Source organism: Xenopus tropicalis, chromosome 4 (assembly GCF_000004195.4).
Source record: "Xenopus tropicalis strain Nigerian chromosome 4, UCB_Xtro_10.0, whole genome shotgun sequence".
NCBI classification, from domain to species: Eukaryota; Metazoa; Chordata; class Amphibia; order Anura; family Pipidae; genus Xenopus; species Xenopus tropicalis.
This window is the reverse complement of record NC_030680.2, coordinates 40952089-40964933: the sequence shown is the minus strand read 5'-3', so window position 1 is coordinate 40964933 and position 12845 is coordinate 40952089. Positions and strand designations below refer to the sequence as shown.

General features: G+C 34.9%; 1 protein-coding gene across 1 annotated transcript; it reads left to right on the top strand.

Moving 5' to 3' along the window:
* Positions 1-4675: 4675 nt before the first annotated feature.
* On the top strand, positions 4676-11100 carry ctrb2 (chymotrypsinogen B2). The gene is given in 7 exon segments (NM_001011477.1): positions 4676-4732; positions 4811-4914; positions 5919-5998; positions 7159-7237; positions 9052-9232; positions 10160-10293; positions 10892-11100. Coding segments are annotated over 7 exon segments (792 nt in total). The 5' UTR covers positions 4676-4680; the 3' UTR covers positions 11054-11100.
* Positions 11101-12845: the final 1745 nt, after the last annotated feature.

Here is a 12845-nt window from a genome sequence, read left to right as displayed (position 1 = left end):
ATATAACAAGTATTTGTATTTTTTATACTTCTTCTACATGCTAATGCAGTAATCCCCAACTAATAGCTTGTGAGTAACATGTGGCCTCAAAGCAGGTGTTTTGGCTAAGTGTAATGCCAAACAGAGCCTTTAGTAGGCTGTCAGTCCACATATATCAAAATATCCAATTAAAAATGCAACATAGCTTTTTCATGCTAGTGTTACACCCCATCACTTTTTCCATTTAAATGTGGCTCATGGGGTATAAAAGGTTGGGCACCCCTATGCTAATGGGACATAAGGTAGAGGGATAATCTCATCCCTAAATGGTTAGTAAAAATAATGTTTTAACATAGTCTTGCTGGCACATCCATGTCAATAAAAAAGGGCAGTCCAGCATATGTATATCTAAACCAGTGACTGATGTTAAGCCAAGTATATTCTGAAAATTGCTTACCCATAACTATCTGGGTTTTAGTTAATTAATTTAGTTAAGTTGATGCAAGTCAGACTAAACAAAAGTCTAAACTTTGCAAAACCCAGTCCTATGGTAAAAGGTAAAACACGCTGCTAGTAGATTTACTGGTGTCATCAACACTCCAGCATGAATGGTAGGAGTCATTCCTCACCTAAGCCATGGACATACAAAAACATGCTTTAGAATCAATAGTTTAACTAAAGGTTATTTTTTCATTATTGTGTAGCCAAAATATGTTGATTCAGTATATTATCCTTAGAATTAAATAAAGACAAAGCAACGCAAAACTCTTATGGTTTAATAGAAACGTTAGCACAGGAACAAGTAAGATAAACACTGTTTATTTTCCCAAATCCAGGATCTTTGTGACTTTTCTGATGTAGACTTTTTTAGTTCAGACTTTTTAGTAATTGTAAGACATTTGTGGACTTAAGTTTAATAAAATTTTAAAATTAAAAAGAATGGGAAATGTTAAGAGTTTTAGCAAATGTACCCCTAAATGTGGCAAGGTCATCTGGACCGATTAAGGAGTTATATAGCACCTTTTCCCTTATCTCTTAATATAAAAGATTGAAAAATAGTTGTAGTTCAGCATCTGGAGTGTGGCAAAATGTGTAGAGGGAAGTTGCCTACAAACACATCTGGTTTTAGTATTTTAATACTTCAGTCAGACGAAGGCTGTAATCTTACTTGATTCTGTTTAAAAATGTTTCATCTGAAAGATTTGGTGGTAAGAGTTAAAAAAGAGTGGGCTCTATTGCAGCCTGCATCCATCCATCCATCCAAAAAACATTAATATAAAAATTGATTTTTGTTCTCATTCCTCACTATAAATATATATTTTGTATATTTCTTAATTCTGTGTACTGTGGATTGTTTTTTGTATATAGAATGTATTTTTGTAGACAAAATGTGCTTTGGAGAAACCGCACCCCATACCACCCATGTGACAGTTTGTTTACTGAAGAATGGGTCACTGTACAAATTATGATCTGTTGGGTTCTGGACAACATTCACAAGAATATCATTGAGGAAATGAGACATGGCAGTTTACTGCAGAATGTCTCATTACTGTAGATTATGATTTCTTGGGTCCTGGGCAGTATTCAAAATAAAACTAAAAAGGGAAGGGACATGGAACATATAGAATACCCACTAGGACATCCCTTTTCCTATTACATCAAACTTTATAATAAGAATAATTTGTAAGACAATGTAGATACTAAGGGACATATTTATTACAGTGTTTAAGCCAACATCAGCATCAGGTTTTTTTCTAATTTGTTAAAATGTAATACACAATGTCTACACTGCCTGTGTGTGCCAAAATCTGCCTGCCCTATGCCGCCTGTGTGTGCCATACTCTGCCTGTCCTATGGTGCCTATGGTTAACATTGCAACTAATCCACTCTACCATTGAAAAAAAATATTTTGAACCAACAAATATATTTTTTTTTAGTTGTAGTATTGGTTTGTAGGCGCCATCTCAGTGTATTGTGCCTCAGTCTGAGCTTTTAGAAAGAACCAGTACTACACATTAGAACTGCTTTAATGATTTAACTATTGTTTCTCCTACTCCTATATAACTGGAGGAGCCCCAAGGCGGACTTGGATTTCTTATTATTGAGTGCTATTCTGATATCTATCACAGGTGTCAGGTAACTGCTATTTTGCTACCTTTTCATTTTTCTGCTGATTGGCTGCTGGGGGGGAAAAGGGAGGGGGAGTAAAATCACTTAAACTTGCAGTGCAGCAGTAAAGTGTGACTGAAGAGAACCAGTAAAGAGTGACTGAAATAAGATATCCAAGAATCTGCGTTTCTGGTGCTGGTAATTTTTTAGTGAATTACAGTCAAAGATGGTTTGTACTGTGACAATCCTGCCCAGGTCAGCACAGGGTATACCTAAAAGCAGGGGAGAAGATAGTGATGGTGCACTCTTTTGGAAATGAGTTCAAACCATTACACCGGCCTGGGGTAACATGTCAACTATTACAGTCACTTATTGGGGCACAACCACAGTTATTTTAACTTTTCTTTGCCCTCTAAATGCTAACCTTCTATTCTGTATTGGTTCCTTCAAAAATGCTGCACAAAGACCACAATGATTACAATATGTATAGAATCTGTGCTATAGGCGGCAAAAATAAGGAAGCACCTTTACAGCACTACCATCTGGTGGACAAACACAATAAGAAACATATAGAAGCAGAATCTATAGCTACAGTATATGTCTAAGAGAATGTACTAACATTTGTACAAAGTAAGGATAAAAATATACATTCATAATAATAGAAGAAACATTGCCTGTCTCCATATTCCACATTTGCATGAAACTATTAACTGCCACTGATATAAAACCTATGTCACTGGCAAAAAAGTTACCAGTGCCTTGGACCTCTTATTTGAAAAGTACAAAATATTATCTCTGATACATCAGAGAGTGTTTGAGGAAAAATTATAAACAGCATGTAAAGACAATTTTATGATAGATGTAAAGGTTTAATTTCTGGTTTCAGTAGAAATAACTCCAAATTATTTTCTATATTGTTAGTTGAGCAAAATAAACTTCACTTACTCTATATAAATAATATAATTTTTTTTCCTTCCGTCTTGGAATTCCTCACTCAAATCAAGCAGGCAGGCAGCTGCCATTTTGTAGACACGGTTATGAAGGCAAACTTTGTATCATGCCAAAATCTTGTGTATGTGCCAGAATGGGGGACCAGATGCCCATGCACTGGCTACACAATTAGATGGTGAGGGAGGGGGAAAGTGAGATGTGCAGTGACATCTAGGTAGTGCTGAACGGAAAGCTAAAGATATTGTCTGCCCCACCACTATGCCTAAGGCAGGCAGGGCAAGCAATATATGATTGACAGCTGGGATTTTTAAATGCCTTTATAATGGGTTTGGATGTGTTAATATAAAAATGAATTTGGGTTTCATCTTTAATTTGAAAAGGACTTTTATTATACAGCTTTTTATGTCTGGGTGACAGGTCCTCTTTAAGAATATGCAGATTATAAATTTTATTATAAAGAGAAATACACAGTAAAAAAAGACCCATTAAAATACAGATTAAAAGTAAACAGTACATTTGCAGTTCTGAAACCAGAATACAATGCAGGTGGCCTTTGTATGCATATGTAACCCTATGCATTTTGCTGTAGAATATGCAAATAATAATAGTACCAACAGTTCTAAACATCTGCGTGCCTTTTAGGTTTTACACTTGAAGTGTAGACTACTTTTTGAAAACCTGCAAAAAGGCAGATGTTTTAGTTGCAAAAGTTACAATTTCTATTCTACAGTCTATGTGTAGAAGGACAAACAGAACCTGGGCGCAGTCCATGAGTATGCACCCAGGCTCGTTGCAAAGAAAATCTGCACGCACAGGGCTTTTAAGATTTCAAATGTGCATTTATTTGGGAGACTAACATTTTGTCAAAGTAAAAATCTAAACATTATACAGGTATGGGACCTCTTATCCAGAATGCTCGGGACCTGGGGTTTTCCGGATAAGGGATCTTTCTGTAATTTGGATCTCCGTAACTTAAGTCTGCTAAAAATAATTTAAATATTGAATGAACCCAATAGGATGGGTTTGCCTCCAATAAGGATTAATTATATCTTAGTTGGGATCAAGTACAAGGTACTGATTTATTATTACAAAGAAAAAGGAAATCATTTTTCAAAATTAGAATTATTTGCTTATAATTGAGCTTATGGGAGATGGCCTTTCCGTAATTTGGAACTTTCTGGATAATGGGTTTCCGGATAAGGGATCCCCAAGTGCTAAATAAAGATAAAAAAAGCAGATTTTTTAAACAATGGTTTCTTGTATTAAAGATAACATAACTACCAAAAGTTTACCTACAGCAATTATATAACTAAGATCCTGGCAAGGCTATATTCTGATTTGTATTTTTCCATTGACAAACACTAGCAATCTAAATTATTAACATTTTTCAAGGTTTCATTAATCGTTGTGTCACCTAAAAAGGTTTTTGGACAAGTATACACCTGTTTTCTTTTAAAGCCAATTTTTATCTAATTTCTAGCTAATAAAATTTCATCCAAAAAAACTTATGTATTTTGTCAAGGTTTCTAGATAAAGCAGTGATAATAAATAAAATATTAAATAGTGTGGGTTTTAGCGCTAATCATAACATATAAATAACAGAAGCAAGTTTTATTCAGCCTAATTCAGAAGAAAACTAAAATGGCACTGCTTTTCCTCCTCTCCTGCATTGTCCTTATTGGAAGTACTTATGGTAGGTCCACAAACATGACTTTTGTATAACTGTTTCTGCTAAGTTTTTTATTCACACAAATTCTTTTCTACTTGTAAGGCTGCGGTGTCCCTGCCATCAAGCCCATTATTTCTGGATATGCCAGAATTGTGAATGGTGAGAATGCAGTCTCTGGGTCCTGGCCATGGCAAGTGTCTCTACAGGTACAGTCAGAGCAGTAATATCTATTATTACACATCAATTACATTTTCTAATATTAATGTTTAATTTATTAAATCTAATGTTTATCTAAATATTTGAACTGCTTTTCTTAAGAAATTAGAAGAAACAAATAATGTATAATGTACTTCCTTAGACTTTAGTCAAATTTTGTATTTTACTTGCTTCTTTATTCTGATGGTTTTGTGCTTATGTATCAATCACATTTTAATATCACTGTTACATTTTTAATATAAATTAATAAGTTAATAAGTTGATTATTAAGCAAACGTCATATGTAGGAAACATGTCAACATAAAATAGAGAGCATTAACTGCATTATTATTTTTTCCAGTTCGATGAAATTAGACAACAGTGGGGGTCATTTATAAAATTCGCACAGTGCAGAATTATTCGCACAGTGAACATATTTGCACTGTCTGGACAAGACTGGTGCATTTAATGTGCAAACCGAATTGCAAAATGTTTAAAGTTTTAAAGTTTTTAAAGCTTTTTAAATATGGCATATTCGCAAATAGCGAATATTTATGCGCAACACTTTGCGTCTGAGTTACGCTACAATTTTAGTGTTGGATAAAATATTCGCTAAGTTGATTTTGCAAATTGCGAATGTATATTCAAAGAAACAATCAGCACTGTATTTGCACATAATAAACAGGCACAGAGGGCATGCTCAACCTCATTTACGAATTTTTGTGTGCAATTTGCATTTCACTGTGATTCGCAAAAAAAAAAAGGAAAGAGGGGCACAGCAGTGCAAAATGTGTAGGGGAAAATATGCACAAATAACCATTTGCGAAAAAAATAAGCACTTTGCTAACTTTATAAAGGACCCCCAATATTTTTGTCTAGAAAAGAGTATGTGTTAACTGTTAAATTAGACATTTTTAGGGAGTATCAAAATGCAGAGCCATGGTAATTTCTTGAACAATATCCAAAAAAAAAAAAGCAACACACTGATCATTTGAAATTTTTCTCATATTTACAGGACAGAACTGGATTCCATTTCTGCGGCGGCTCCTTGGTGAATAATTTATGGGTTGTAACTGCTGCTCATTGTGGTGTCACGTAAGTTGAGAAATTCATATGCTAAATAAATTGATAGAAAGCATACATTTTTAGTACCTCCCAAGAGAATGTAGGGTCATTTCTTGACTTATCAGCCATGTTTATATGTAATATTTACAACACTGTAACCAATTCATTTAAAATGGTAAAATGAAGGAGAAAATAGAAAAAGCTGGAGGCTCTCTGCCATGGAGAGGTAGGCTTATGATGGAAGTTGGATTTCTAAAGAAAGGCTAGCCGAATTTGGTTTGTGGTGATAGGATTAATGCGACATGCATGCAAAATCAGCTTCTTCACTCCCAATTACATTTTCTCCTGGAACAGCTGCTCTAAGATCACAGAAGTGTTAGTAACATTTTCTAGGTTACAGCACCCAAGGCACCCCCAGAAGCTGCGGAATAAAAATCTGTTACACAGTTAAAATAAGACCACTATCCAAATGAATAGGACAATAAAACAAGTAGTAATTGTATAGGCAATTTTATAAAAACTACACCTAAACCTAACCTAAAACCTAACAATTTGAATCAGAATATTTAAATATACTGTATATGTAGTGGCAATTAAAATACAGAGAATCTCTGGGTAGTTCTGCACTGACTACACTGAAAAACATAATGAATTGTCCAGGACCTGTGGTTTTCAGAAAGCAATAGTTCTTCTTTAATCTATTTCTCAGCTTGTTTACCCTTCTTGTCTTTTTGCTTTTTTTTTAAAATGTAACTTTGATCTTGAATTAAAATCTCACTGCTTTTATATTCTCTGAAATAAGTCAACTAACGTAACATTATAGGGCTCAATTACAATTACAAATGCACTAGAATGCTCTGGTTCCACAAAAAAAGACTATTTAGGTTGTCCCTAATGGTACATCACATCCAAATAGTGATAACTATTACCCTGAATTTCCCAGAAAAGCGCCACACTGTCGTTAAAGCATATGACAATTTCCTTCTATGTTTTGACATATCATGAATCAGTCATGCTTATTTATTTTAATTGTGATGCTAATTAAGTGGTCTCTCCTGAAGTCATGAATTTCATTTTGATTGAACCTGAGTTTGTTTTTACATTGTGGTCTTTATGGCCATTGAGTAATAAGCCTAATAGAATGCAATTACATTTTAAATACTGTATCTATTACTCATCTCCTAACATAGAACCTCCCATCGTGTTATCCTGGGTGAATATGATCGTTCTTCATCAGCTGAGCCAATTCAAACCATGTCTATTTCCAGGGTATGATAAGTATATAAACATCATGGAGCATAAATGTATTGTGTTTTTTCAGCAGGAGTGAAATCTCTCTAAGTGGTGGCACTGGAAAAACTGCTGATAACTTCTAAATCACCTATTTACAATATGTCTAAGCCCATTAAACTCTCACACAAACACACATATATATATATATATATATATATATATATATACTTGTTTTAGGTAATAGTACAGCACCCTGCAATAGAACAAACAGGTTCCGATATCCTTGCATATACAATATATATATATATATATGTATATATATATATTTATTTATTTATATTTATAATATATATATCAATTATCCAGAATAACATTATCCACAGAGTCCTGTTTAAGCAATTCTTTTTTTTTTCTTTTACTGATTTCCCATTCTCTGTACAGGCCTGGTGTATCAGGTTAGTGATTACAATCACTGGGGGGGCTAAAATGTTGGCACCACTAATTTTTTCCTTCTTTCCACCAGTTCTGTATACTGTATAATGGGTTTACAGATATAACTGAAATGATAAAACAGTATCTTACACTTGATAGGAGCAAAGCTAGCAAGTCCATGATGGTCAGAAAATATTTTAATACAGTTAATAATGTATTTCCTATGATAAAATTTGTGGATATTATAATTCACCAAGGAGTTCTGTGACCATATAAAAGCATTAGGCCAGAGTGAGTGCTTTTATACAGGACTTATAATATCCTTAGATTTTACAGCAGGGGTACTTAATTTTTATACAGGACTTATAATATCCTTAGATTTTACAGCAGGGGTACTTAATTTTTAATTTTAATGTATGCAGAATCATGCACTCCATTCATGACTGAGCAATGAAACAATGTACAATGTAACCCTTAACATGCTTATCTCACTTAAATATTTTAATTCATCTATCTATTAAAGGAATACTGTCTTGGGAAAACATTTTTTCCAAAAGCAACAGTTAATAGAGCTTCCCCAGCAGAATCCTGCATTGAAATCTGATTTTTTTAAATTGCAAACAGATTTTTTGTATTTAATTGTGAAATTTCACATAGGGCTAGCCATAGTCTTCATTTCCCAGGGTGCCACAGCCATGTGACCTGTGCTCTGATAAAGTTCAGTCACTTTATATGTCACCCCCCTCCCAGCAGCTAATCAGCAGAACAATGGAAAGGTAGCAAGCAAGATAGCAGCTTCCAGTAGATATCAGAATAGCACTCAATAGTAAGAAATCTGAGTCTGGCTTGGGACTCCTCCAGTTACATGGGAGTAGGAGAAACAATAAGTTACCTGAAAGCAGTTCTAATGTGTAGTGCTGGCTCTTTCTGAAAGCTCAGACTCAGGCACATACAAAAAACATACATTAGTTGGTTTAAGAATACCATTTTAAATGGTAGAGTGAATTATTTGCTATTTAAACAGTGTCATTTAAAAATCACTCCATAGAAATCATGACAGAATCCCTTTAAAGTTATAACTTCTAAATGAATTACAGCATTCACTTTCTGTTGTAGTAAAAAAAAACCCTAGTCTTTACAGATTATACAATTCATGAAGGAGTGTGTGATTTCACTGTTGTGTGTTTGGGGGGCTTCGTCTCTGCTACAGGCTAAAAAAGACCTAAGTACAGATATGTCTGGCCCATCACATTGCAGGGTCCTGGTTCAATTAGCAACATAAGGAATTTTTGTGTTGGGAATCCAATGCTTGCATTAGTTTAAAAGTGTAGTATCAAAGTGTAGTGTGTTTAATTATTAATGGAGTTTTCTAGATGTGAATGTATTCAGAATTCTAACAAATCTTTCTATTGCACTAGGTTTTCAAACATCCAAATTACAACACCAATACTATGATCAATGACATTACTTTGTTGAAACTGTCCAGTACTGCCTCTTTCAACAGCCGTGTCGCTCCTGTCTGTATCCCTACCTCCAGTGAAGTCTTTAATTCTCCTGAAAGATGTATCACAACAGGATGGGGATATGTTGATGCATACTGTAAGATGTGCTCTGTAATGCTTTACATTTCTCTTATATATAAAATATTACATTTAGTTAATATATGTTTTATTAGTGAACTGTGCTAGCCTGCTTTTATGTACTAGGCTCTTTGGAAAATGCAGTGCAATAGGATAGATAGCAGTACAGACTGCTCCTCAGAATTGGATATCTCTAACTATGATGATATTTGATGTAGTAGCTTTATGTAGTTAGGTTTCAAAATTCTTCATTTGGACCTAGGTTTCAAAAGTTAAGTAATTAGGGAGACAATTTGGTACTAACCAGCGTGATTTATACAGGAATAAACCGAGTGCATCACTTTATGGATGATGTTGCAGGTACATAACTATATATACTGTCACCCTTATATACAATGTTATTTACAAAGTAGGCAGGAAATAATAATACTGCAAATAATACTGCTAAGCATTTCTTATGATGACTTCTGTTTGATTAAAATCAATTATAGTGATAAGTGGATAATCCTCTTTCCTCTGCCTGCATTTTTCACCCCGATAGAGGTAAGCGGATCCACTGTTGTGCACTCATTCCCATAGCACCATTTACAGACATGGTGTTGGGCTGTGTGGAGCTACAAGGAGTGATTATTGGCACAGAAAGTATGCATTCTCACACTGATATATGCTCATACACCAATGAATGGAGCTATGAGAAGGAGAACAGATCTGCTTTCCTCTGCCTGGGTGAAAAACACAGACAAAGGAGAGCCAGACTATCTGCTTCGGGTGCCCCTGCCCTACGAAGTTCGAAAAAAAAGAAGGCCCTGCCCAAAACGCATGCACTCTAAAAGATAATTTTTAACGCTGCTGTTTCCCTTTCCTCATGCAGACACTTAATATAAGTGATATGATATGTGATTATATAAAGCAACATGTCAAACTTTTCATTTTTCTTTACTTTTAGCAAAATTATCTCCAAACAAGCTTCAGCAAGTTACACTGCCTCTTCTCTCCAACACTGAATGTCAGAGGTACTGGGGAAATAAGATTCATAGCACCATGATTTGTGCTGGAGCATCTGGTGCCTCCTCCTGCATGGTATGCATATTTAAGAAAATATATATATTAGATAGAACTAAAAACAAATGCAAAAAATATATACATGAGAACACCACTATAAAATGAGAAAACACCATAGGATCCACTTAGTATTACAGTGCTCATCAAGGCCAGAAATAAGAGTACGCAACAGTAATATTGCCTTGGCTGTTGCACTCAGTTAGAAAATGGTGCCTTTTATTTAATGCCTGCCTTGAGCATGGCACATAGACCACCCAAATACCCCTTGCATGGCAGAAGCAAGTTCTGCCTGGAAACTATACAGTGTAAGCAGTAACTCTTTGTGCTCCATACCTGAGGCACAAATAGTTATGTCTGACAGTACTAGGTGGTATGAATTGGGCATTGTGGGTAAAAACATGGGGATTTTTGGGGATAGTTATTATTTTTTTTCCTTATGCTCTTTTGACTCTGGATACACCTACATCTGTTGCTGAGGATAGAGAAGTAACTAATATAAATAGGCTGGTGCATATTATATAGAGGACATTGCTCATTAAATTGAATTTACTACATTTAGTTTTTATAGCATGCTTACTCTTATGGACCATCTTTTAAATTGTGTATCTTTTATAAGGGTGACTCTGGTGGACCACTTGTGTGCGCAAGAAATGGAGCTTGGGTGTTGGCTGGCATTGTGTCCTGGGGAAGTTCTACTTGCTCTCCATCATCTCCTGGAGTATATGCTCGTGTCTCAACTCTTAGATCCTGGATGGATCAGATTGTTGCTTCCAATTAAATATATTTCATTGATAATTGCTAAATAAAAATATACCCTCCTATAAATTTTCTTGGATATATATTGTATGAATGAATGACGAAATGACCACTACTTCATGTAAAAAAAACTCATACTAGAGTATAGCAAACCACTGTAACACAAAAAGGACAAAGGGAAATGATTAGAAGCTTGTGGCAATGTTACTGTGGCTGCTTAGGTAAAGCTTAAACGTCAAGCTGAGTCAGTTATAACTTCATAAGAGGAAGTAATTCAGCTCAACGTTGCCATTATAAACATACATTTTGAAAATAAAAAATGATGGAAGGACCCTTTTAATATGCATAGGTTAACTATTTTATAAGTACTTACTACAAGCTGTGGTAAAATAACACATGACTTATTTATGACTCATGAGTTACTTATAAACAGTTTAAATGAGATGAAAAGACAAAACCACAGAAAGGACGAAAACATTCCAGAACCCCTGGCTCCTCATGATTCCTTATGTGTTGATACACCATGCAACTTTGGAAAAGTAACATTGGCAGATACAATCTGTTGAAACTGCACCCATAGTGCCATACAAACCCATATTGTAATGCACTATGGTCAGAATTAGTCTCGATGCTCTAGCAATGATATGAAGCATCATTCAGTTATGAACAACTTATAAACAGCACAAGTCAGTGGACGCTGGTATTGTATTTCAACTACAAAAATGTTATAGGCTACTGGAGTCCTAAGTACCCCATATATAAAGTGAGAGCCAGCTAATTATAGCAACCCATATACTATTATTCATGAGAGGCAGTAGACTTGAAAGTATCTAGGAAAACCAGCATCATATACAGCTTTACATTCATTCCACCAAATTACATAAAAACAAAAGTAGAAGTTTTTAATTAAAAAAAAGGTATGAAGTTGGAACTAGCTCCAAACACCTGTGCATATCATATAATAACACCACGCACTGTGCTTGGACTCCTTTTTTAAATTATGAACAATAATTTAAACCTCATACTAGTCTTTCTCTTCTCTACTATTTTAGGAAAAAAGAAAACACAGGAATGCACAGATTTCAACAAATACTTCAATAAGAAGTGTTTCTTCTGGATTTTGCTATTTAGTTTATGTAAGGGATAACTAAATTTGTCCAGCCTAGGTGAAGCTTCATGGTGGAGACTTACCCTTGTCAAAGGAGGCAAAAGACAGATCATAGAGTTTAGCTGTTGAACTGGTAATGGTAATACCCCTTAATGTGTTTTCAGCCTCCCACTTTGGTTCGTGGACCTTCAGTCTTGCCAAGCTACATATGTTTGGCACCTTCCATTTTAACACATGGAATTTCAATGTTCAGTGATGAGCTAATGTTTTCCGTTCTGCTTCACTATAAAATTTGCGAAACAACAAGAAAATTCGCGAAACGGTCAAAAAGTTTGCAAAACACATTTGTTGCTCGACTTTTTTGTTGCCCGTGTCTTTTTTGACGCAATCGCGTCCATTTTTATGTGACCACGACAAAATTTTTCTGGATGATGCACGTAATAATACGCCAATGCTGAAATGCAGAAATTAGCTGCAAATCCATGCCTGGCAAAAAAATTTGCTCATCACTAGCAATGTTATCTACACTATTGATGTGCACAACTGCACCAGAAAACTGGATTCTTATGTTGCGTTCCTATACATACTATAAGAGACTGTAGGAGAAACTTGAAGTGGTTGACCTCTCAAGTATCTACTAAAACACATGTTGTTACCCTCTTCTTTTCTATCTTTTAGTGAGATGTCACTAAATTTGTATTGAATG